Raw genomic sequence first — 24,778 nt, 5'->3', positions numbered from 1 at the left:
GCCCACCAACTGTCAGCCCACAAGGGCTCGTGGGCCGGCACGGCACGGCCCACTAAATTGGTGGGCCGTGCCGTGCCATGCCGACTTTTTTTTTCAGTTGAGCCCGGCACGAGCCCGCTCGTGCTGTGCCTAAAAAAAGCTCACCAACTTTTTTTTTTTTTAGCATGCTTAAAAAAATCTACATATCTGACGTGCTTTATTCAAGCCCATGTGCCTGACGTGCTTTTTTAAGCCCACCAATATAATAATAATAATAATAATAATATTCATAATTTCATATTCATAATCTGATAATCATATTAATTTTTATTAAGAGAGCAATTAACATTTTATTATTAGTTTATCACAATTTCACAACTATATATTTTATTTCACAATAATCAATCATAATTCATAACACAACAATACATAAATTTAATTTAATTTAATTCCATAGATCATAATAATAATTAATTAAAATTAAAAATACAATCCTCGAATAATCATTACAATAAGTCATAACTACGAAATATTAATATAACAAATCATAGGTCACAACTTACAAGTTATGATTTAATATTAATATGAAAAATATTTCATATGAAAAATATTTTATTATTAATTTTGTAAAAAAATTATTTTTTATTTATAATTTATAAATTTATGATATTTATAATTTTATTTATTAAAATCATGATATTTAGTTATTTACTTATTCATTTAATAAATTATAAACATAAATAAAATTAAATATCATAAATAACATTATTCATTTAATAAATATCATAAATAAAATAATGATATTTATAATTTTATTTATTAAAATCATGATATTTACTTATTCATTTAATAAATTATAAACATAAAAAATTAGAATATTTATTTAAACTAATATTTAATTATTTAAATTAAATTTTAAAAGTCTATGCTAAAAAATATATTAAAACATTTAATTTCAAGATATTTTACTTTAATTTCATAACATTTTATATTTACTTTTTGTTAAAAAAATTTACTTAGATATATTTTGGCCCACGTGCTATTAATGGCTCACGGGCCGCGTGCTAGCCCACCAATGAACCGTGCTTATTACATGCTTTTTCGCGTGCCGTGCTTTGGCCCATCTCTAATCGTGCCGTGCTTTAAAGGCCTGCGTGCCGTGTCGTGCCACGTCCCGCTCGGCCCATTGGCCATCTTTAGTCACAGCCAGAAGGGATGGTAATTGGATACAGGCTTATAGCCTGACCCGGCGGCGACAGGATTTTCATATTTTTATTGTCCATAAGAAATATCAATAAAAATCACATTTTTATTTTTCCATAGTATACAGTATAGATGTCCACATATAATTAAGCAATAAAGTGTGTACATGTTCACTCCACCTTGCATTATCAAATCTTATATTATTTGTATCAAACTAACTAAGACATGTACATACCCACTCAACCCTTGATAAACTAGTAACTCGTCATCTTGACTAAAGCTGAAGCAATCACAAGAATATCAGCTATAGAGAAAATAATAAAATGTTCATATAATAATATGACATGCTATTACTAAGTCAAAATAAATCAGGTTTCGCATAAAAATTTGAGAGCTAAAAATCATAAAAATTGAAAAATCAGTGCATTAATGCAAATGTATTCAAGTGAATGCATTATTGCAAATGTTGTAAATGTTATTATTTGTATGTACCATTCAAAAGACTATAATAAGATTGATCATTAATCTTCCATAAATGACATGAATGCTGCCAATTGTTATAATTTCACTCGCGGGGTTGCACAAATACTTACTCATTGAAACCATCAGAAATACCAAAAATTTCTAGTATGTTAACAGTAAATTTTATACTATCACTTGCAGAAGGATTATTTGACATTAATTCTTTCACATCAACATCGTCTTCATCAATTAAATTAGAATAATAACCATCAAGTGCAGTTAAATTCATTGATTGGAAAGAATACCTATGTCATTGTTAATAAATACGATCAAAACTATTGAGGTGAAGATTAGAAGTGCATGTGTGTCATACATAAAATAAAAATTTTAAAAAACAATTGACATGCATTTGTTAGTGATTGGTATAGATTAATTTGATTGAATTAAATACTCAATTCACAATGTATGATTAATTTCATTGAATAGGGAGTCCATTATTCCCAATTAATTATTTGATAAATTTTAAGTGCACCTTTAGTTAAATATTACACTAATAATGGGAAAAATTCCTTCAAAGAAGGCAAAAGTTTAACAAAATTGTTATATAGGCACAATATATGTGGACGTTAATAAAAATTTACGTATATTGTGAAAATTATTAAATGTGTATTTTTATATAATTTGCTATGACTATTTTGTTTAGTCTTTCCTTTATACATATACATAGAGAAATGTTTTATGGATAACTTTTAAGTTCAAACATGAATTTCTAGTTCTTGCAAAACCCAATATGCTCAAGGAGATCATCTGTCTGTTGAAAATAAAATTCATCGAGAGTCGCTTTATCATTGTCTATTTTTTGATGAAATGTCAACTTCTTCCGTTAGACATCATATCCCCGTAGGCATTATGTTGGTAGGGAGTATGCATGTAAACATGTTGCTATTAAGAGAGCATCCATCCATTGAAAATAAGATTCACCGAGAGTCGATAACATTATAAGATCAAATTTCAGACACGTGCATCATCATATTTGTACATCATTTAAAAAGGAATAATGCTAATATAATATTACATCCCACGAAAATCATTGTGATTGGTGATTTACCAACACAACACTATACAAGAGAGACGGAGAGTACGAGACTTTAGATTTCAGTAACATAGTTCTGTTTGTTGTATACAACAAAGATATGAAGATCTTATTAGAGTAGCAAGCTAAAGCGGGGAAGAAGTTTTTAGTCAAAAGATGATGCATTGAGATGCATTTTGAAGTCGACCATTTACCAGAAACCAATAAAAGAGCAATCAAAGACTCTTGAAAACGTCATATTGCACTTCCATCAAAATAACTATTTACTGCATTCATAAAAAACAACAGCACCCAGTTATTTGAATATAAGTTGATATAACTATCATGGATCTCACACCATATAAGTTTGAACCATCCACCAAACTGGTGACCCGACCTTGGGAAACTGGATTCTCCCACCCACAATATCCTTTAAAACATGTCATGTCTAATTTCTTCCATCTTGCAGAAAGCTAAAGTAGTAAATAGACCGCATTGATTGAAGACAACATATTATTTGTTATGTTGGGTTCAATAAATATGTTTGGTGGATAGCTAGTGCTAGATGAGGCGAATGAAAAAGCAACATCTCAAATTTTGTAAAACAACTTTGCCCTAGGAAGCCATGGGCATCTCTATTTCATATAATTTTTGTCCACATAAAACAGTCCTCTTATGCATGATTAAAGAAAGTAGGTTATATGGTTGTGGTCCATGTCTCGCACAAAATGACAATTATATATTTTAAGCAATATATCATGTAAAATTTGTCTTCTAGATAGTAACAACTAATAATTGCTCATGCTTAGAGAAGCCAGCCAAGTGTTCTGGTTAGTATCTCACTGCAGTTGACACTTTAGCCTACCATAACTCCTAAAGAAACAAATGAATTTTATTTTTTTTGAAATGTCAACTTTGTTAGTTAGACATCATATGCCTGTAAACATGTTGTTCGTAGAGAGTATGCATTTGGACATGTTGTTGGTAGGTAGTTTGGCAGAAAGATTTACAATAAATTTGAAGTCAAAAGTCATTGTTGATTTTTGTATGATTGTTAACTTCATAAATTGCATCATTCCTAACTCCATTCTTTTCTTAATTTTGTGATTTTTCTCCTAATTGGTTTTTAGTATTTGGTTTTATTGGATTTCTTTTAATCCGTTGGTTTTATGTTTGAATTAGAAGTCTATATATACTTTATTTCTCTGAACATTTAGTTTAAAAGTTACATTTAGTTTTGTTGATGCCGAAAAATGACCTCAACAGCTGAATTTGTTTCTTTTGGGGAATTACAACGCGAATCCAAGCTCAAACGCCAATTTGACCGCAACTTTCTGTACCTGCCAACCAGAAAACACGGTTAGGATACGCCGATGGGGTTCTGGTGTAGACCCTCCAATACTTAAGTCAGAAATTGTGTATAAAGAGAGAAAAATGAGAGGGAAGAATTGTAACGGTTAGGATACGCCGATGGGGTTCTGGTGTAGACCCTCCAATACTTAAGTCAGAAATTGTGTATAAAGAGAGAAAAATGAGAGGGAAGAATTGTAAATGAGTGAAAATAAAAGAATTTTCCGATAGAGGAGCTAAAAATCTTGTAGGGAATGTTAAGACTTTTAGATAGGTCACTTATAGAATTTTTGGTTGATTTTGCTAACCACTTCACCTGACACACTCTTAAGTTTAAATAGGCTCGTAGTCGTGGACGGTTACTTCCTTAACTTCAGCCGCTTTCTTCAGCGGTTGCAAGTGGTTGTCAGTTGGAGGTGGTTTAAATAAATCGTGACACACAATTTCTCTAGAAATTAGGCCACGTTCTCTTGACTAGCAATTTTCCATGTCAAGCTAATTCTCAAGTCGGACAAATGAATTTCGAGGTTGGATTACTTCACTTTCAGATTTGACAGATGAATTTTGAGGTCACTCATATAAGCTTGAGGTTGTATTTTTAAACTAGGTCATCCACATAGATCTCAGGTCGTACTTGTAAACCAGGTTGCTAATATAGGCTCCAGATTGTACTTATAAGGTCAGCTCAATAGCAATAAGTCCTGAATAGATTATGATCGACTATATTTCGAGACACTACCAAAAAAATCCAACCCAAACAAGTTTAAAAGTTAAAAGTTAATTTGAAGATATAGCTGAGAGTTATTGATTTATAATATTAGATTGTTCCAAAATTTCATTTCATGCCATGGTAAACAAGTTGAGATATTTGTTATATGCTTCTCCAATGTGGATTGCGGAAATCATCTCCTCCAACTAAACGTGTTAAAAAGGATGAGATATTTGTTCTGACTTCCGAGCTACTTTCAAGCTGCTAGTCAAATTGTATAAGCAGAGGAGAAAGTACTATAAACTATTCATATATTCCTAGAAAAAAATATAGGAGTCTAATTAATTTATAGAACTCAATAATGAAGAATGCGCTGGTTTAGAGACTTAGTTGGGGTCATTTAGCGATTCCCAAATACGAAATATAGAGTAAAAAATCCACATTTGTGAGTTCTTACAACCATCAATCAAAATTCAGAAGATACCAAAATAGATTAGAATTTATGCTACCATCAATCAAGCACGTTCATCACCCATCGTCAAGGCACGTTTGAGAGTCGGGAATATTGTATTGGATGAAGTTTAAAAGAAGAAAAGCCGTTGGAAGTTATACGCGAGGAAAAGTTAAAACATAAATTATTATAAACTCGAACACGAAATAAAGAATTATACAGACTAAAATTAAACAGACATCATTGAATTGACTTCCAATTCTAGAGAACCTGCTTTTGTTGTATACATATAATTATCAATCATGATAAGAAGGCTACAACTCCAGACGATATGCGAGCATCACTATCTATAAAGTCCCTCTTAGACTTGCTTACATTGGGCTGCCATCTTATACGGGCAGTTTATGAATCTCCATAAGATGTAATCCTTTGAAGATAAACTAAGCTTCAATAAATCATGGTAGCTTCTCCGAGATGCCTTCAGATTTCAGAACTTCCTACACGAGAAGAAGCATCACTATTCTGATAACATAAATGTCATTGCACACGATTGCAATTCAGTTTTTAAAGGACTTTCAAAAGAAAATAGATACAATAGAATGTTGCTGCAGGTTTTATAGGATCATCTCTTTCATATTTTAAAAGCATGAGATAGAGAAGTTTCATTACAGCTGTGGTTCGGCTTGTATGCCATAGTAATTATGTATACGCAAAAAGAAGAGAACTCACTTCCTGTGATAAGTATCCAGTGAAGAGATTAAAGTCCAAATTTATCTACAACTTTAATCCCAGCACTCTTATCCCATTCCTCTGGAGGAGCAACTTCCGCCATAATAGTTTCCTGACCACGCCAGAGAACCTGGATATGGCATACCACCATTAGCAGGACACATGATGTGATTCATCACCAAAACCAACATGTAAATAAACCTTAAATATACCTTGTCGATGACTCCAAATTCCTTGGCTCTTCTAGAGTCCATATGATATGGTCTTCTAATTGTTTTAGTCACGAACTCCTCTGACTGATAAGAAGTCATAATCATATGATCAGTTCTCTAATTTTCTCTAAGTTGTATTTATTCACAAAAGAGTGATGTAATAAGCCATACATTTCCAGTGTGCTTGGCCAGAAGTTTTACAAGTGTGTCTCTGTTTACCATTGCCTGCAAAACCATTAGGCACCATAAAAATTTCAAAAACGTAATCTAAATATGTAAGGCCTTTTCATTTAAGCCCTTCCAACTCAAGAGAAGAACCAACTCCACCAATATATAACCAAGGGGAGGTGCAACATTAGAATGCGCTAAACAATAAAACAGAAAAGAGAACACACTAAAAGTTCAACTTTTGACTGTCAGTCAGTTTCATTTATAAGCCAAAAGACAATATAACAAGTAAAACTAACCTCTTTTGCACGAATAAGAACATCACTAGCGGGCAGCAACCCAGATGATGGAAGACGAGGTTGCTGAATCATGACTGAAACAAATAACCTTGTTAGCATGTGAAACCAGACAAAGAAAAGGAGAGAGTATCAAAAGCATAAAACCTCATGTTAAAGAAATCCTCGACATACTTTTGGCATGAGGCATCATAAACCGTTTTCCTTTAGTTCCAGCAGCAAGTAGTAGACAAGCCATGCCTATAGCAGCTCCAACAGCAACTGTATGTACCTGCAAAAGCAAGAACAGAAGTAAAAAATAAAGCATAAAGGTTCATTCTATATCAGTGACCTTCAGTGGAACTATGGATCATTCAGAAAACAACTCATTACTTATCCACCTTGTGTTAAAAGGAAAAACCTTAAAACAATAATGAGACTAAAAGAGGTTGTTGCCATTGGAGCTTCACGATGATAATCATCTTACATTAATTACCAATAAACCTCACCATCACAATATTACATTGTATTACATCATGCAACCAACGTGGCCAACCAATCATCCTTACCACCACCAAAATAGCGGAAGAAAGAGAAATCAAAACAAGTTCAAAAAATGTGAAACTTGCCTCACACTTCATTTGCATCAATGTATCATAAATGGCAAAGCCTTCACTCTCCATCCCAACCTGCAAGGTAGAAACTAATTGATACTTGTTGACAAGGAAAAAATAAATAGATAAAAGCTGCAATACAAATCTAGCTCTAAGTTGTATCTAACTGTTGGCTTTTCACAAATATACCCCCAAAAAAGAAAAAATTATGGGCATTCAGACATCCAATCCTCAACTCAACTATCAAAATTTGTAAACTGTCACAATATTTATTACTATTTTAGTATATGTATCGGCTAAATCTTTTACAGTTGAAGTAAAATTTGACACAATTATTACTTAGAATCAGACCTTATATACAAACTAGCATACCAATAATCAATAATGTCAGAAGGAAATCTACAAACTCGCCCAGTTTATTCTTGCCAAAGAAAGGCAATGAGGCAGTGGTATGCTATTGAAATTCCAGGAGCTACGAAACAATATATTTCTTTTCACATATCAATATTTCAACAGTAAAACAAAAAGATATAAGTTTCTTGGGATTCAGATGCAAAGCTCACCGATTCACCATCATCACGAGTCGTACCCGTGGAATTAATATAAAGATATATAGGTGCCTTGGGATCCATCCACTGCAAGTACATCAGTTCTGCCACAACAAGCTCTGTGACAGCAGGCACCAACTGAGAGAATATAAATGGTTAAATAGTTTAATATACTGAAATACGACAGAAAATATGAAACTTATAAACTTTATAAGTTAGCACAAAATGATAGAAACATTTACACCATGATCGTCAGTAAAAAATAAAAAAAAAAATAAAAAAAAAAAGGACCAACCAACCAATTCTTTCACAAGCATATATTCATGGTTGCACACTACACAGTAAAAAAAAAAAAAAATCACTATAACAGACGTAGAGGTTGTTACATTTTAATATCCTATCAGGCAAGGGGAAATTGAAGTTATTTTTCAAGAATAATTTCAAGGTTTGCAGAAAATGGAAGTTAAATTTATATGAAAGGTAAAGGAGGCACTTAGAAGAAGCTATATGGTTCATGAACAAGAACCTTACTACCAAAACATCTCTTTTATCATTTTCATCTGCTGGACTCAACTGAGTCCACTTGTTACCTAAAACACATTGTACAAGAAAGACAGTGAAGCTAAAAACTACTCAAGTAATTCACGTCAACAAGGTATGGGAGCTACAACAGGAATACAAGACACAATTTTCATCAAAATTTAGGAAACAATACTTTGCAGATTAAGATGATAGACTGAGATTCATTAACAATGAGGGCTTATTCACATAATCCCAATATCAAACCACTTACCGGCATGCCAATGTATACAATCCTCCCATGAAGAAGCAGCGAAGGCAAATCCGGAGGCGGTGTATCTGGCCTATGTTCATTGTATGTAGCCGATCTTTCCACCTATCACATTCACAAATATAACACTAAATCAGGCAAATAAAAACCACTTAATCATCAATTACTAAATAACGCCACCTTCCATAAACACTGAATAGAAAACTTCAATTTCAAAACACCAGAAATATGCCCATATTAATATCACATTTACATAAACCTAATGTTTGTTTATTCATCTTCTCTAATAAGTTCCCCATCATATCAAACAAAACCCAGATAAATCAACTAGTTAAGCAAACAACAGGCTAAAAGCAATACAATTTTTGCAGCTAAGCTAAGTTAGCTAATAACAACTCCTCCATAATAAAAATTATAAAACAGAGAAAATCAGCCAATGTAAAACGGAGCTTACTTGGGCAGGGGAGGCCATAAGAGTGGGAGAATCGTAGATATCCAAATACGGCAGCGTACCGGAATTGGAAGGACGATTGACAAACGCTTCCGGAGAGGCTGCCGCGGCAGCGGCGAGTTTAGAAAGAAAGGGGTCGTTAGGATTAATGTGTGCTGGCATGGGATTGGGAATTTTAGCTGAGCAAAAGGTCTTCAAACTTCGGGTGCTTTTGCTTCTAAGAGAGTGAACTGAAGTTGACGGGACTAAAGCCGCCATGGGTGCTTGCAGGAAACTCGTCGACATGGCTTTTTATTTTTGTTTATTTCTAATTAAATTGGTGAGTTCTGTTTTGATTGTGCTTTGTAGTTTTGAACTTTGATTTTGAAGTGAAGAAGAAACTGGAGAAGCGAGAGGAGCACAACACAAGTTCTGGTGATTGTGTTATGTTGGGTTGGGGCGTTCGGTCGGGCCAGCCACTCTTAATGGGTCTAGCTGGCCCAATTTTTCCTTTACGATGTTTTTAATATATTTTTCATTTTAATTAAAATTTAATAATTCATATAATTTCTGTTTTATTCCAAAGTTCATTTCCTTCATTAGAGTTTATTTAGGAAAGTGACCAACTTTTAACACTATTAAGAGCAATGAACTAAAAATCTAAACACAGAAGAAAAGTCAAAAACAGAAAGTATTATGCTGACGCCACAGAATTAAGCAATGTCTTTAAAAATTAAATAATCGTAATCCACTCCATTTTCAACCCAATACACATCCAGAAAGGGAAACATTTTCACTCCACAGCTTGCAAGAAAAATTGTGAGGCCAGAAAACAGAAAACAGAAAACACAGCTATCAATGCACAACAACATCAGCTTCATGTCCAGCAGAAGCCAGAGGCTGCGATTCAACAACCCCGTTGCTGAACACCTTAGCAATCCTCTCAGTAGGGACCAAAGGCAAATATGAGGAGACCTTGTACCCCTTATCTGCAGCGCTCACCACTGTTTGGTTGTATTTTTCGGAACAATAGGCAGCAGTTGGCACAACAACTTGAGCTACTTGAGGGAATAGTGGCATCTGATTGAGCTTGCGCCAAGCTGACACAGCATATTGCTCCGCTTTTGGTTCGTACTTGGAGTAAAGTTCCTTGGCTGCTGGCTCGTACTTGGTGTAAACGGATTTTGCCATTCCTGAGGCAGTGCCGGCTACACCGGCAGTCTTCACTTCAGAAGCCACGGATCGTGCCACTACGGGAGCCATTTGAGCAGCGGAGAGAGCTTGGGCAGGGACTTGCTTGAGGACTGGAGGCACACGGCAGTCCAGCTTGGTCACAGACTCATCCACCTGCCATCAACAGAACAAATTTTCAAAATCTCCTTTGTTGAGGACATTTTCACGACACAACATAAGCCCCACTGAAGAGCCATCGTCATTGAATAAAAAAGATAAACAAGACCAAAAATCAACTGCATATGTTGGTCCATTCAACCAGTCCTAATGAGTTATTCAGATGAGAGTCATCTGTCAGCATCATGATAGCAGCCCTTCAAAGTGGAGTAAGAAAGGGAGAAATCACAACCAAGTCTTTTGCAACTTTCAAATGCAGAAACTCTGCCCATTTCTCACTCTGTGCCCATTGTAAAAGAGGGCCAGCCATAAACTAATCTTGATCAACTTTAGAAGTACACGCACGCTAGAGCTAGCACAGCATTAGCCAGAATCTTCATTACCCAGTTTCTCATTAGAATCACTAAGTAAAATTTACTGAACCTAAGAGATCGAGATCTATACTTGTATGCCAAATAAATAAATTACTATTACAATTAAACATTAATCAAACCCTGTTTATAAGGCACTGTGACCTCAAACTCCGGCACCTTACAGACGTGCATATAAAACAAGTCCATGGAACAAGCAATTAAATAAAAAAATCAACCAAATTCAACACAAAGAGGACTTACCTTGCGATCAATAAACTTAAGGAGCTCAATCGGGAGACCATGATACTTATCATAAACAGGTCCAACCACATTCTTGACAGTCCCCTCAACGGACTCCACACCAGGTTTCAATGGTCCGGACTTGGCTTTAGCATAACCATATAGATTATGGAAGCACAGCAACACATGGATTGTGGCAACTTGCACAAACTCCAAATATTTCAGCCTCTGCTCCTCCTCAATATCCTAGCAAAATATCGGTTACATACAATCAAAGTCAGCTTCAAATTCATTATTATAAAGAAACTAAAAAGCAAAATTCCCACAAAGGTTTATGATTTCTCCGATAGGCTTCCAGGAAAAATTTATGCCACGTAATAAAAATCAAAATTTATATGTAATTCTTAGTTCTCACAATAATTTTATCAGCATCTTTTATTATGTAACGCTAAGCAACGCTTTTAATTCTCCGTTTGGCTTCTCTGAAATTACCAAAAGAATTTATAAAATAATAAAAAAAAATGAACCTTTCTATATGAGATGTCATATTTCTCTGGTTTTAACAATAAAATTGTCATCTTTTTTTCACGTATAAGGGAAATAAAGGCTTCTGTATTCGGTTTGGAAAGTGGGAAAATTTTAGACAAGGCAAATATTTTTAACCGCACAAAAAGAAATTATCAAGAAATTTAAAATCAAACAGATGATTGTTCCCTCACCATGTTTTGTTGGGACGGCACGTTCTTCTCTTCGGCCATGATGATGATGATTGACGAATGACTGTGAAACGACGTCGTAGAAGAAGCCTTTAACTTGTTCGAGGAAATCGATGAAAGATTTTAATGGGTTTTGAGGAATTTGACGAAACTATATTTATAGGACGGATCCCTAAGTTACATGCACTTAGCATTAGATCAGCGTCAGTTTCGGTGTGAACGTAGGGGTGGTCGGGGCACCACGTGTCAGAAACTTATTGATTGGCTTACGGGGGATCAACGCTGAGTCGTTGACTGCTCCTTGCTTAGTTGTTAAGTTGCTTAGCCTGAGATTCGATACACGATTGTGTGTTCTAGAATGTGCTCGTATCATCTATTATTTACGAGTGCTTAACAATTAATTTTAATTAGACCCCCTCCCAAAAGCGTTGTGTTTATTATGGCATAAATTTTTTACTCCCATCTTTTATTTAAAGAGGATTCAACAATATACATTTTTTTTTTAATTTAATTCTTTTTTCATTAAGCCAACTGCTTGGTCTCTTAATACGATACTAAAGTTCTCTGTTTCAAATCGAGCTTACACTTGAATCGGTGGGTGCGTTATGTAACGTTTAGGGTTTAGGAAGGAAAAGGAAAATCTTTAAATAAGAAAAAAAAAATCCTTATTAATCTTGCTATGAGCATGATTTAAATTCCACAATCATTACATTTTTTAAAAAAAATTTACTAATTGAACCGGCTGATGCCCAAACTAAAATGTAGAATAAATAAATAATGTTGATACTTTATGTGTTTACAAAATTTTATCAATCAAAAAAAAAAAAGAAAGAAAGATTTCAAAATATGAGGAAAAAAAGTTAATTTTACACATTTTTTTAAATAGAAATTGTGAAATAATTTTTTACAATATTAAAATATAAAATGTTTCTTGGTAGGCTAAAAAGTATCGAAAATCTTCAATTTGAGGCATTTGATATCAAGATGAAATGCATGTCTCATATTTAAATCATGTCACTTGAATCACGCCATAAATACAAAATAGAAAATGAGTATGCCCGGAGTGGATTCAAGAAACTCTAGCTGCAACGTTAATTTAAAATGGGTGGGCCGGCAATTTTGGTTCAATTGGCCCGTTTTAAGCTTTACGGTCCTTGTAATATATTGTTGTTGGGACTAGCTTTTTTGTCCATAGAAATGAAATATATGACTAATTATGACTATACAACTTGCATACTCTGTAAGTGCTATTTAGTTTAATTGATTAAACTTTTTGTGGGGATAATTAAAAAAAAAAAGTTTAGGTTTATATATATATATATATATATTTTTTAGAAGGTTTAGGTTTATATTATACTCATATGAATTGGGAGAAAATTAGGCTACAATCTTAGGTTAAAAAAAAAAGCCCTGAAATTCTCAGCTCTATTCTTCCTTACCACGAAGTCGCAGTCTCAGATGTATTCTCCCACACCACACAATAATAGTCTCGGCTCCATTCTCCTTCACCATACAATTTTAAATTATGGACAGCCGACGCATCAATATTTCAATATTCCGGATATGCAACAGTTGCAGAAGCTTAAAATATTGAATGGCGACAGCGGTCTTGCTTGCTAACAAAGAATATGCAAATGTGAATTGGGATGGGCTTGGATTAGTAAGCCTAACTCCAACTAATTATGTGTACGTAGTGAATTGTTCTAAAGGCCAATAATTCCCGCAGGAAACTCTCATAACATCAATTATTATTTGGTCTTTTATTTTTCAGTCAAAAACTACAAGCTAAAGCTCAACAGTCAAGCTAAGTGACTATCAAGACTACAATAGCACAAAAATCAGATTAGAAACTGGCATTCACTGCTCAGAAGCTTAGCAAGGGTACTAGATCTTGGTGACGACCAAACGACCACCCTCAGAAATTTCATCAAGACCCAGAATCCCACCCAGCCACCATGAGACATCAGCGGCTATGAAGATGGGATATATGAGAGAGCCACGGCGGCTGTGGATTTAGGAGAAGAGAGAGTAAGGGAGCCGAGAGTGTTGTTGCATGGTGAGGGAAAAAGGGGAACTAGATGCAAAATTTAGATAAATTATCTAAATACGTGAGACGAAATGAGGAGTTGAATAACAAGTCATTGAATTAACTTTATACTAAATTGAAAAAACCACTTGCCACAAATTTTAAGCTTCTAAGTGAGGTTTTAAAAAACAACTTTATATATTATAAATTTTACATTTCGATTTAAATTTTAAATAAATGTTACAAAAGTGTTGTAAGTATTAGGGAAAATATAGTTAATTTTAGATCACTGTTAGACAACCTTACTTTTTAATATAAAAAATATAAAAAAATAAAAATTATAAAACAAAGCAAAAACATTAATTTTGAGGAGGGCCCTTTGGATAAATCCGAAAGGGGCCCATGTTTCAACTTTTGATTTTTTTTTTTTTTTTTTTTTTGAATAAGGTTGTGATGTGCAACATATCTTCTAAAGAAATTAAATTATACAATTTGGTGTGTGTGTGTGTCTATATATATATATTTCTCACAAAGTTGTTTTGTAATGTTAATGGGATTGTTTTGGTTGTATAATTCAACTACATACCCTTCATGCGAAGGATTTAAAAAATGGAAAATTTTCAAGTGGCAAGAAAAAGCAAATGGCAGCTGTTTGATTGTGATTTCAAGATTCTATTCATGTGTCAACATACACATGCCATGATGCTCAACTTGAGATCAAGGCATTTTTTTAATATCAGCATTTGCTATTGTAATTATTTCTTCATCCTAAACTACAAGCATCTATTTTTAAATGATAAAATAAAAGAGGAAAATAAAAATTTCCCAGCATTATTCTATTATTATGTAAATAGACAATGATGTCAAAAAAAATATAACTATATAATTTTTTTTTTTTACCCTAAAACATAAATGAAATGAGCATTTTATTTTTTATATCGAAATTTAAACCTATCTTGGTAGTTGTCCATTATTTTTTTACATTTTTTTTTAAAGAATCGAGGATGACAATTGTATAGGTTGCTTATAAAGATGAAGATGAATGAGATCATTACAATTGCAACATACAGTTGCTTATAAAGTTGTATACCTTGCTTATTTTTCATTTTAGAAGAATTAAAAAACTAATGATTATCAGAAAAATAATAAACATTTTCTCGGCTTCATCCCTAAAGTACGCCTTGATTGTGTTTCATGCATACAATTATAATAAATTTGAATGAATTCCCTCCACCTTTTCTCCTCAAAAGGATAAATTAAATTGTGCTCTCAATTCTTTACATTTTTTTTTGGGGGACACAATAACTTTTAAATAACACTTTTTAATTTGCAGAAATTTCTTTTGATGCTCTTTTAAGTTTATGACAACTCGCCACTTCGGCCAAGGCCGAAGTGGTGGGCTGCTGCCCTCACAAGCATTGTGAGGGCTTGTGAGGGCAGCGGTTCTAGCCCCCACAAAAGTATTGTGGGGGCTAGATGTTCTTTATATTTAAAAATCATTCTCCCTTGCGAAATGTAAGTGGAGTATGGACATCCCTCTTTTGTGAGGGGTTATTTGTCTGGGCATGTACTTCATAGAATTCAATGTAATAATGTAAGTCTCAATCATGTATATCTGATTGTAAATATCAGTGTAATATCTCTGCTACAATAGCAATTGTTGTCTGGGCATGTACTTCATAGAATTCAATGTAATAATGTAAGTCTCAATCATGTATATCTGATTGTAAATATCAGTGTAATATCTCTGCTACAATAGCAATTGTTGTAAATATCTGTGTAATACAGTAATCTGATGATTAATCAGTATTAAAAAAAAAAAAATTTATGACAACTCAGAACCGTCACTTTGCCTACATTCCTTATTATCTTTTTGCCTTTCAATTGTTCATCAGATTCTTTCCTCTCTCTCATATTTTCATTCACCAATTAAAGAAAACCCAAGAAAGCTAGCTTGTCAATTTTGAATTAAGAGGGATGGTATAAACCTAAACCCACTACGCCTAAGGTATCAAAAAAAGAAACTTGCTGAGACAACAAAGAAGAGTGTTAAAAATAAAATTGTTTTTTTTTTAAAAAAAATTAGTGAACTCAAAAATTAAGCTACATGTAAAATATTTTGCTATTACACAGAGAATTAATAATGTACAAAAAAATCATATAACAAAATGCATTATTTTCTTATATTTAACTGGATATGGCCGACCGGCCTTGCAGCCCAACAGGCACGGCACGGCACGGCCAGATACGTTGTCATTACCATTACTAGTCCAAGTATTATACGCAACAAGAACCCTCTTCGGCGGCAGCTTAATGAGCCATGTAAGCTCATAAACCTTAATCTTGAATATTTGAGAAAGAGTCCAGATGAGGAAGAAATAGAAAAAAAATACAAATAAATATTATTTGATTTTCAATAAAGATAATTTTAAAAATTAATTTCAGGATAGAAATTGGTGAAATGAATTGAGGGAGTCAAATATCACGATCTCCTTGAAATTATGATTATGATAATACTAATACTGCTAATAATAACAATAACAATAATAATAATAATAATAATAATAAGTTCACAAATTTCCCATATAACACCGTATAATGTACCATAATGAAGAAAAAAAGAAGAAGAAGCAAACTCATGAGAAAAAATATAATTAGAGTTATCGTTTAGAGGAGACATCAAAAATATAATAACAACATTATAACAAAAAAATATATATTTCCATAAAACAACAAATACCCATCACCAATTTTTCTTCTTCATGGATAACAATAAGACCCATTTCCGAAAATAATAAGGAAAAAAATTAACCCCTGCACCTTGTAATGGCACTGCAGCCACGGTTATAGGGGTTAGCCTGGCCGCCATTCTGGCAGTTGTAGTAGGAGGCGCCCCGTCGAGAGCAGGGCACAGTGTTCCTCTGAAGTGCACCGTAGCTGATGTATTTGTTGGTTGCTAAGATGCGCCTGTTGATCTCCGAGTCCAGCTCAAACTCCTCCTCCTCTATCGCCAAGGATCCGCTGGGCATCCACCCCAGGTGGTGCTGGAGGTCCCCACTTGCATCAACGGCGGATAATGAGTTCAACATGAAGATCATGGCACTAATCACAAGGAGAGCTGCACAAGAACTGAATAACTTTGCCATTTTGGTGAAAACTTAGTTTATCTTTCAATTGGGTTTCTTTCTTGAATGAATGAATGATTGGCTTAATTGCTGGCTTTCTTCAGTTTCTTGTGTGGTTCCTTTCTTTCTCTTGTTGGTAATGGTGTTGTTGAATGGAACCTGTGAGTTGTTGTTTATTATTCAGCCTTGTTCAGCTTATTACATACAACTGAGGGCTAGTCGGGACTTATTATAAGGGGGTTCATGTGGAGATATGACATTAGTTTCTGTCTAAATTACATAGATGCCATTGGATAGAGTCATGTCATGTACGCCACTTTTGTAACGTCTAAGTTGTTTGACTTTGTTGATTATTAAAAAAAAAAAAGAAAAAGGAAAAAAACAACGTTGATTTTAAAATGAAATGTCATTTTCACTTGACTTAATACTTTTATCAACAAAAATATGTGAAGATGTTGACAAATTATCAATTCTCAATGAATTAAACCTTACACAATTAAAAAAATATTATTTAGAAGTAGCTTATTATCTTCACACTAAAACGTATGGAATTTGTTTAATGCAAAAAGATAATTTTCTTACTTCAAAATAATTTTTGCGTTAGTTGAGTCGTTTGTTACATGATTGCCAAGTGCTCTTGTGGAAGTAACATACAAAAATCAACAAAGGCAGGCAATTTCGTAAATAACTGGAAAACAACGGGCACAATCATATAACCACGTTCGGCACAATTAGTTGACTGGTTGTCTATACCTCTCTTCTCTTTAGTTGTTACATAGTTGGTATGAAGAGAGAGAAGAGAGAGTGAAAAAGAAAAAGAAATAATAATAAATAAAAAAAAGAAAGAAGAAAGGCGGCATCTATCTAGGGTTAGCTCCCCTTCCCACAACCCCCGTCCAAAGAATATCTTAACCGAAACACGTTTTCTCCTTTAACATCTGGTGGCCGCCCTACTCGCAATTTTATTACGACCGTTTCCGTCACCGTTAGTTAATGCGGCCGTTTGTGCTTTTTACAACATAAGGTCAACTTGTGCATTTGAGCCTTTTGTTTCTACCCCTGCAGGGCAACCAATATTGATTCTACTACATTAATGCCCTTGCTGCGCAGTTCCTGAGTTCCAAATTATCCAAATAATTTACTTGTAATATTTCATTTGGGTGCCGACTGCCAAATATACTAGACAAATTTTATTGTAATATGACTTTATTCAGACTTCAGAAGTTTTAGCTATAGGAGAAAAACGGAAAACTTGTATATATCTTTTTAAAGAATGAAAATTTCATGGTCTTTGAAAACTGTTAACCGGGGAAAAAAATAGAAACAGAAGTAACTTTAGACGGAGTTAGCCCATGGGAGAGATATACCGTATACGTGCGCACGTTACGAGCACGTAGTAGCCGTTATGAATGTGGGGGCCCGACACAGATCACTAGACGGTGATGCATGCCCCGAAACAAAACTTCCTCAAGCCAGCTGTCTGCTGACGATATTTTCTAAGAAATCTTCTAATACTTTTTTCTTTTTAATATTTACAAATTAAAAAGCTTTTTCTATTTTTAAATTTACAAACCTCCAAAAAGATTAAACAATAAAAACGACGCAATGATAACAGCTAAAGGGCAGACATTCTTTCTCAACTGAGAGAAGAAGATATATAAAAGTACCTGCAAATTTCTAAATCAACAAACAAAGCAAACTCATTAACAGTTCTGGACTTTCTCTAACCCTTTTGACCTTGCAGATATGCCACTGTGAGATCCTTGATTGAGTCCCCATTTGTTTATTGCTGCAACAATGATCACACAAATCTCTCGTGAGTGCTCTGCCTCAACTCTGAAATCAAAAAACTAACAAGAAATATGACATCCTGGCATGTAAGCATTGTTCCTGGATCATGCTATTGATGATGTGAATGATAAGAACACCAAAACCATGAACTGATGGGGCCCATGCTAGATTTTAAAGATTCTAGAATCAATAAATCCAATATGTCCAGTCACCACGAAATATGACCCCAAACCCCAGTCAGTTGGCTTGAACAAGTTTTCACTAGGCCATGTTTTCCTTTATCTAGCCATACTAGTAGAAAAGTAGAATACTGTCAATAACATTATAAGAACAAATTTCAGCCATGTGTTCTGGTTAGTATCTCACTGCAATTGACACTTTAGCCTACCATAACTCCTAAAGAAACAAATGAATTAGTACTGCCAACATGTGAGTTACTTGTAATATTACTCTTTAGAAGTTTCCCGATTTTGATGTAGTATGAACCTGTTATATCACTCAGACTCATGAACCTATTCATATCACTCAAACTGCTGCACACAATCATATTAATGTAGGCCCACCTAGTTATAAAATCGTTTCAAGTTAATTTCTGACTGGAGATTGATGCTCGGTACAGGAATAAGAACTATGCTCGGTACAGGAATAATAAAATATAAGTAGAGCGTCTGAAATTTATAACACGAAACTAATAACATCTCATTAAAAGAGAAATAAGACAAAGAGATTCACCATTGCTACTGTTCTCCACAATATGGCGGAGTTGACTGCACATACAATTCACGATCATCCCCCTCATCATCATCATCCCCCTCATTTGCATCTACCCAATTACTGGGATGACGCTGTGAAAAACCTTGGCCATCAATTTGAGACCTAACTGAGAGCATAATATTTCAAAGTGTTAGGTTGCTGCAGAAGTGACAAACTTTTCTAACAATAAACATAAATAACTGGTCCGGTAACTAACCTTGTGCTTGTTCTGGATGAATATGTTCCATAGGATGGCGGCTAATAAAACAGTCAAGGAATTTAAAAAAACGCAGTCAACAAAATGAATTCATAAGTCATTCTGACCATTGTAGCAAAAGTTTAGATTCCTAAGGCAACTATGGTGTACTCAATTTTCGTGAAGGAAAGGAAAATGATATCAATAAAAGTAAAATGAATCGTTACACGATGGAATGAAAAACATACATAGCCAGGACTTGCTAGTGTTACATCCCTCAAATTAGAGTTCCTAATACTTTACTTCCCACCCTGCCTTGTAAAGACCAGCTGTTGTTCTGAAACTACCAACTTCCAATTAAAAAAAAAAAGTAATAAAAAATTCAAGACTGACACTCAATCCTTTTCTCCATATTCAATGCTCTAATATTAAGTTCAAACTAAGGCCGTACAACTTTTAATTGAGAAGCTAGGGGCTTGGTGCTGTAAGCCAGGGCTTGGACTTGGCTCTAGAGCTTGGATTTCCATAAACTAAAGAGAAAGGCACGTGACCTTGGGGCCTGCACACAGACACAAAAACTCGGAAAGAGACACTAACATATGTATGTACGTACAAAGACATGCATCGAGACAGACACAACAAAAAAAACTTGGGGAGAGAGAGAGAGAGAGGAGAGCTAAAATCACGTTTTGGATACGAAGTTGGAGCTTCAGAACCATTTTCTCTAGCAGATGTATTTTTCGATATATGCATTGTGCTAGTCTTTTGGATTACCCTCTGAGCACTACCATTCATATTTCTTCGCCCATTAACCTGCCTTTCTGCACCACTACCACTCCTTACTGCACTTCCTGCATAAAATTGAAACATATAAAATATTGGTTTCACAACACACTGTCACCATTAGAAAACAGTTGTATAACTACCTGAAAGTTCAGACCAAACTCTGGTATGATCAGATGGGTGCTCAGAGACATTCATTCTGCGTCTCTCCTTTTGTGCTTGGGACTCTGTCCGGTTACCATTCTGACCAGGTATTGAGGCAGCCGCTTGCTGATGTTCTGAGGAATTGGCTAATTGAAGCTGTGATACCAGCATGGTTGCAAGTACAAGTGTAGCATCAAAATTCGAACCTGAACCATCATCTAGTCCGAACTTTGGTGCCATTAATATTGGCCTGTTTCACCAAATATGATTTTACAAAATTGAATTCACATTTTAGAAAGTGCAATTCTTGCATATAAAGGGCATAATAGTAAGCAAGACAGTTTATGATACTTGATTATTGCATTGTTGAATAGAAGTAATAATTTTTCATGGTCAGTCTACATATATTAAATCCATATCTTCGGAAGGAGAAAAAGAACTAAAACCATAGAAAACTGATAAATTTTATAGGAGTGAAACCATCTTACTCGCCGGCTTTGTCAAAGAATAGGTGTATGTCAACTTCACATCCCTCACAAAAAGAAAGAAAAGCCTGAAATTTACCCCAAACCAAAAAAAAAAAAAAAGTGAGAAAGAACTGAATGCGCATCCAGATTCTCCACTAAGTAAGTTGCATCAGCCATAGTAAGAGTAATTAGCTGGATTAATACTGTATCGAAATGGTAACGAAGCTCACTAGATGGTTTAAGATTTGTAAATTGATTGTATGAGGTACACAATTAAGTATCAGAACAATATTGTCCCAGTGTATGAGTTACCGTACCTTCAATTCCTTCACACCAAATGTCACATCTACAGGATCTCCAGAGTGAGTATACTGCACAAACTCCTCTGTTGGATCTATCCACAGTTGAGTGTGCAGAGTAGAGTCATTATCTGCAGATGAAAAATGGACGATAAAATCTCCTGTTGGTATAATGTCAGGAATATCAACAAATCCTTACCTTTGGTCGGATCTATGTAACTTCTCAGTTCAACAGCTTTTCCTCCAATTTCACTTGCAGCATCAGAAGGCAAGGAAGTGGGCTCTGTTGCAATGACAGTAATCTCCTGTAGGGATGATTGAAAATTAGAAAGCAATCTGTTGAGATCACGAGGCCTCACTACAAAGTTACTTGGGAATCTTCTTCTATCAAGGGATAGATGCTGTATGTCGGGTTCAACATTACAAGTAATCCAATAGGCTTTCTTCATACCTAGACAAGATAGATTAAACATTTGTTAAAGAGAAACTCAATATTATAAAGCATAGGACGATTATTGAAAAAGAACATCTGCATTGTGCATTGCTTCCTTATGAAATGTGACAGAGTAATTCATCACAAAACTAGAGGATTAGAGTAGTGCGCTCCAATTTCAAATCAATATTATCTTTGAATCTGATTGTGCTGCATCAATTACCATTAGAAAAATTAAACTGGGTTAAAGGTGTCATTGCCTTTGCAGTGTTGTATGCCGATCATGAATGATGTAAGAGGCGGTTTTGGCAAATAGTCATACCATGATCAATAGAGGTATGCTTGCAGCCTCAAATCTATCTCTAGTTCAACAAGCTACAATCCAAAATCTCCAGAACATAATATCACAGTTTATGTATGATATCAACATTGTCACAGATAGCTTTCCCTGCCATGGACGAGTTCTTACATGATTTTACTCCACTGTAAATCTACCATGTTAAGCACCATGAAGTGATTTAAAGTCATTATGCAACCAGAAATTTAATACTACCATGGTACAAATCAGACTTTCTCCTCTCAGTTGTTAACCATATTTCAGCAGATACACCATAAACAATCACCCTACACAGAAATTACCCATCCCTATACTTTATTCTTCCAATATATAGGTGTACATCTCCGACTTCTCAGAAGAATCAACACAGTAGTATGTCATGTAGGAAACAATAAATAAGATAAGAAATAAACATGATGTAAAAGCACCTTACCGTTATAGCATTTCAGAGTCCATTGAACTTTCGGTGCATCAGAATTAGGCAATTGCACAGTCAGATTATCAATGCTTGCAGTAGGTGTCCTAAGAACCGCACAAACAGCCTAAATGGCTAAATCAAGACAGATGCTAAATATTGAAAAATCCAAATGATTCTACATAAAATCAAAATACAATATCACACACCTTTAACAGCACACTACATTGGACTTGCGCTCCAGACACTGTATAGACATCAAAGAAATTGGGCATAAATGTAATAGACTGATAAGCAGACCGCGAAGAATTGAGAGTGTGGAAAGCAAGCTGCAAAACACAAGGGAAAAAAAACAATAAAATCAACTTAATTCAGATACAATACAAAATTTCATCTTAATTAAGTAAGATTAAGTTCTTCAGAGAGCAGAATAAGCAAAATTACAAACAACATAACTTCAAATTCTGTTGGTTTACTTCAATTTCACAGCAATCAAACAGAGCCTAGTCATGATAGCTTCGTTCACAGAATTTTCACTTTATCTCCACTAATATTTTGAATTATTCCAAATAACCGGTTTATGCTATCCAAAACCATAATATGAACACAAAACCCTAAGTATTATCAGTAGATATATACAATTACAATATCTAAGCATAATCACTGACTAATTAAACAAGATTTATATACAATGTGCTTAAAATCCAGAAAAATTATGAATGAAAAAGCAAATTAAATCAGGTTATTGAGTGTTATCGTGAAATTAGAAAAATTGCAATAAGGGAATTAACTGACTGAGAGAGCGGTTACCTGATGAGAAGAAGCTTGAATGACAAGCTCGTTGCCTATACGTGAGAGGCACGCGAGGCACCTGGCAAAGGTCTTGAGAGCATTCCCGCTCACAGCGAACTCCATCGTTCCGTTTGGCCCCTCAGTCCCCACGCTCTCGCGCTCGTTCTTTTCAGTGAAACATAATTGGTGTTGGCGGGAAGGGAAGATGATTTTGTCGCAATAGGTTTATTACTAGCCGTCGATGACGAGCAGGGGACCCACTATCAAAAGGTCATTCTCTTCTTTGAAAGGTCCAGATATTTTCATGGCTTCAAGGAGAAAAAAAAAGTGTACTTTTTTTTTTTAAGGAAAATTACAACTATGGCTATTATTTGACATGAGAATTATACGTTTATAAACAATGATATCAATTACGTTTAATGATATTTATAAAAATTAATATTTTATGTTTCAATTATTATTAAACGAGTTGTTGTCTTGAAGATAAGTTTAATGATAAATAATTTATAAATTCTTGTCCAGCTAAAGAATTTCATTATTAGATCCTTTTGTCTTTAATGAGAATTTGTTAAAAGAAATGAAATAGAACAATCAAAGTGAATGATTATATACTTGTAAATGTTAGAAACAAACAATACTGTAACTCTATAAGTACAATAATCATCAAAATAAAACTGAATAGCAAAGTTTAGGGATGACAAGAATCTTCATAAATTTAGGTCTCATAAGGTTCCACTCTAAATGGGGCAAATTTTGAATAATTTTTAGAGAACGAGGTGAGAAAGAGAGAAAAATAATCTCTAAATTCTTTATAGAGTGAGGTTTTATTTTGTACCCCACCCTTACCCCAATCCCCATTATATATTATATTTTTTTAATTTTTGTTCAATAATTTTTGTTTTATCAATTACAATTTTATTTAATAATTTTTCTTTTTCTTTTTATTTTTATTTTTACCTAATATAAATAGATTATAACTAAAAGAAAACATTACATTATAATTCTTATTCAACTCTAAACACATTGTTATGTTTTCTTTTCTCTCCCAATGTGTTGCTCTCTTTAAACATTTTTTTTTTTTGTTTTGATAGTATTTCTTGATATTGAAACCAACCTTTTGGAGTTTTTTTTTAAATAATTTAAATATTTTATAATATGATAATAATTTTATTCAAGCCTCTATTTTTTAATTTACTAAAATCATTTATCCATTCCTACTATCAAATAAGTAAATGGGGAATGAGAATTTTTAAAATAATTAAAATATTTTATAATATGATAATAATTTTATTCAAGCCTCTATTTTTTAATTTCCTGAAATCATTTATCCATATCTACTATAAAATAAGTAAATGAGGAATGAGGTGCGGATAGGGGAATGATTTTCCCACATGGAGATTCTTTATTCCCACCCTACTAAATTTATTGAGGAATGGAGGTGAAATTTTTAATGAGATAGGGAATATGGTAGGTCTTCGCACCCCTACCCTACCCCATTGTCATTCCTACCAAAGCTGAATTACTGAAAAAACATGGCAAACATGACTAAGGCAGACTTATCATGAT

The 24,778-nt window shown here is 34.1% G+C and overlaps 4 protein-coding genes across 5 annotated transcripts; all 4 read right to left on the bottom strand.

The window, feature by feature from the left end:
- Nucleotides 1-5,450: 5,450 nt before the first annotated feature.
- LOC18041286 (ATP-dependent Clp protease proteolytic subunit-related protein 3, chloroplastic) lies at nt 5,451-9,436 on the bottom strand. The gene is made up of 10 exons (XM_006433347.2): nt 9,017-9,436; nt 8,566-8,667; nt 7,788-7,910; nt 7,240-7,299; nt 6,806-6,902; nt 6,635-6,708; nt 6,339-6,392; nt 6,168-6,251; nt 5,956-6,085; nt 5,451-5,723 (listed from the first exon to the last, which is right to left on the bottom strand). Exons 1-9 carry the CDS (start codon nt 9,296-9,298, stop codon nt 5,984-5,986), a joined length of 978 nt encoding a protein of 325 aa, XP_006433410.1. The 5' UTR covers nt 9,299-9,436; the 3' UTR covers nt 5,451-5,723; nt 5,956-5,983.
- Nucleotides 9,355-11,829, bottom strand: LOC18041285 (REF/SRPP-like protein At3g05500). The gene is made up of 3 exons (XM_024183274.1): nt 11,655-11,829; nt 10,957-11,181; nt 9,355-10,339 (listed from the first exon to the last, which is right to left on the bottom strand). Exons 1-3 carry the CDS (start codon nt 11,691-11,693, stop codon nt 9,848-9,850), a joined length of 756 nt encoding a protein of 251 aa, XP_024039042.1. The 5' UTR covers nt 11,694-11,829; the 3' UTR covers nt 9,355-9,847.
- Nucleotides 11,830-16,407: 4,578 nt separating this feature from the next.
- LOC18040420 (protein RALF-like 33) lies at nt 16,408-17,005 on the bottom strand. Its single transcript, XM_006433345.2, has one exon. The coding sequence runs from the start codon at nt 16,821-16,823 to the stop codon at nt 16,485-16,487; it is 339 nt and encodes a 112-aa protein (XP_006433408.1). The 5' UTR covers nt 16,824-17,005; the 3' UTR covers nt 16,408-16,484.
- A 1,382-nt stretch (nt 17,006-18,387) lies between these two features.
- LOC18040419 (cell cycle checkpoint control protein RAD9A) lies at nt 18,388-23,515 on the bottom strand. 2 transcript variants are annotated; one of them, XM_006433344.2, is made up of 11 exons: nt 23,231-23,515; nt 22,630-22,749; nt 22,439-22,547; nt 21,435-21,686; nt 21,254-21,366; nt 20,958-21,022; nt 20,469-20,719; nt 20,240-20,393; nt 19,564-19,604; nt 19,326-19,473; nt 18,388-18,591 (listed from the first exon to the last, which is right to left on the bottom strand). In XM_006433344.2, exons 1-10 carry the CDS (start codon nt 23,333-23,335, stop codon nt 19,331-19,333), a joined length of 1,353 nt encoding a protein of 450 aa, XP_006433407.1. In that variant the 5' UTR covers nt 23,336-23,515; the 3' UTR covers nt 18,388-18,591; nt 19,326-19,330. The 2 variants fall into 2 exon arrangements, with proteins under 2 accessions (XP_006433407.1, XP_024040047.1); XM_024184279.1 differs by lacking the exon at nt 18,388-18,591 and having other exon boundaries at nt 19,332-19,473; nt 20,229-20,393.
- Nucleotides 23,516-24,778: the final 1,263 nt, after the last annotated feature.

The sequence above is a fragment of the Citrus clementina genome, unplaced genomic scaffold, assembly GCF_000493195.1.
Source record: "Citrus clementina cultivar Clemenules unplaced genomic scaffold, Citrus_clementina_v1.0 scaffold_5, whole genome shotgun sequence".
NCBI lineage: Eukaryota > Viridiplantae > Streptophyta > Magnoliopsida > Sapindales > Rutaceae > Citrus > Citrus x clementina.
This window is presented reverse-complemented; position numbering and strand designations above follow the sequence as displayed.

Excerpts from the sequence above, each read along its gene's own strand:
- LOC18041285 (XM_024183274.1), bottom strand. The coding sequence starts at position 11,693 with ATGGCCGAAGAGAAGAACGTGCCGTCCCAACAAAACATG. Across the intron at positions 11,182-11,654 it reads TGCCGTCCCAACAAAACATG|GATATTGAGGAGGAGCAGAG; the intron begins GTGAGGGAACAA and ends ATATTTTGCTAG. Across the intron at positions 10,340-10,956 it reads TTAAGTTTATTGATCGCAAG|GTGGATGAGTCTGTGACCAA; the intron begins GTAAGTCCTCTT and ends TGTTGATGGCAG.
- LOC18040419 (XM_006433344.2), bottom strand. The coding sequence starts at position 23,335 with ATGGAGTTCGCTGTGAGCGGGAATGCTCTCAAGACCTTTGCCAGGTGC. Across the intron at positions 21,367-21,434 it reads TTACATAGATCCGACCAAAG|ATAATGACTCTACTCTGCAC; the intron begins GTAAGGATTTGT and ends TTTCATCTGCAG. Across the intron at positions 20,720-20,957 it reads TTCTTTGACAAAGCCGGCGA|GCCAATATTAATGGCACCAA; the intron begins GTAAGATGGTTT and ends TTGGTGAAACAG.
- LOC18041286 (XM_006433347.2), bottom strand. The coding sequence starts at position 9,298 with ATGTCGACGAGTTTCCTGCAAGCACCCATGGCGGCTTTAGTCCCGTCA. Across the intron at positions 8,668-9,016 it reads TTATGGCCTCCCCTGCCCAA|GTGGAAAGATCGGCTACATA; the intron begins GTAAGCTCCGTT and ends TGAATGTGATAG. Across the intron at positions 6,709-6,805 it reads TATGATGCCTCATGCCAAAA|TCATGATTCAGCAACCTCGT; the intron begins GTATGTCGAGGA and ends TATTTGTTTCAG.
- LOC18040420 (XM_006433345.2), bottom strand. The coding sequence starts at position 16,823 with ATGGCAAAGTTATTCAGTTCTTGTGCAGCTCTCCTTGTGATTAGTGCC.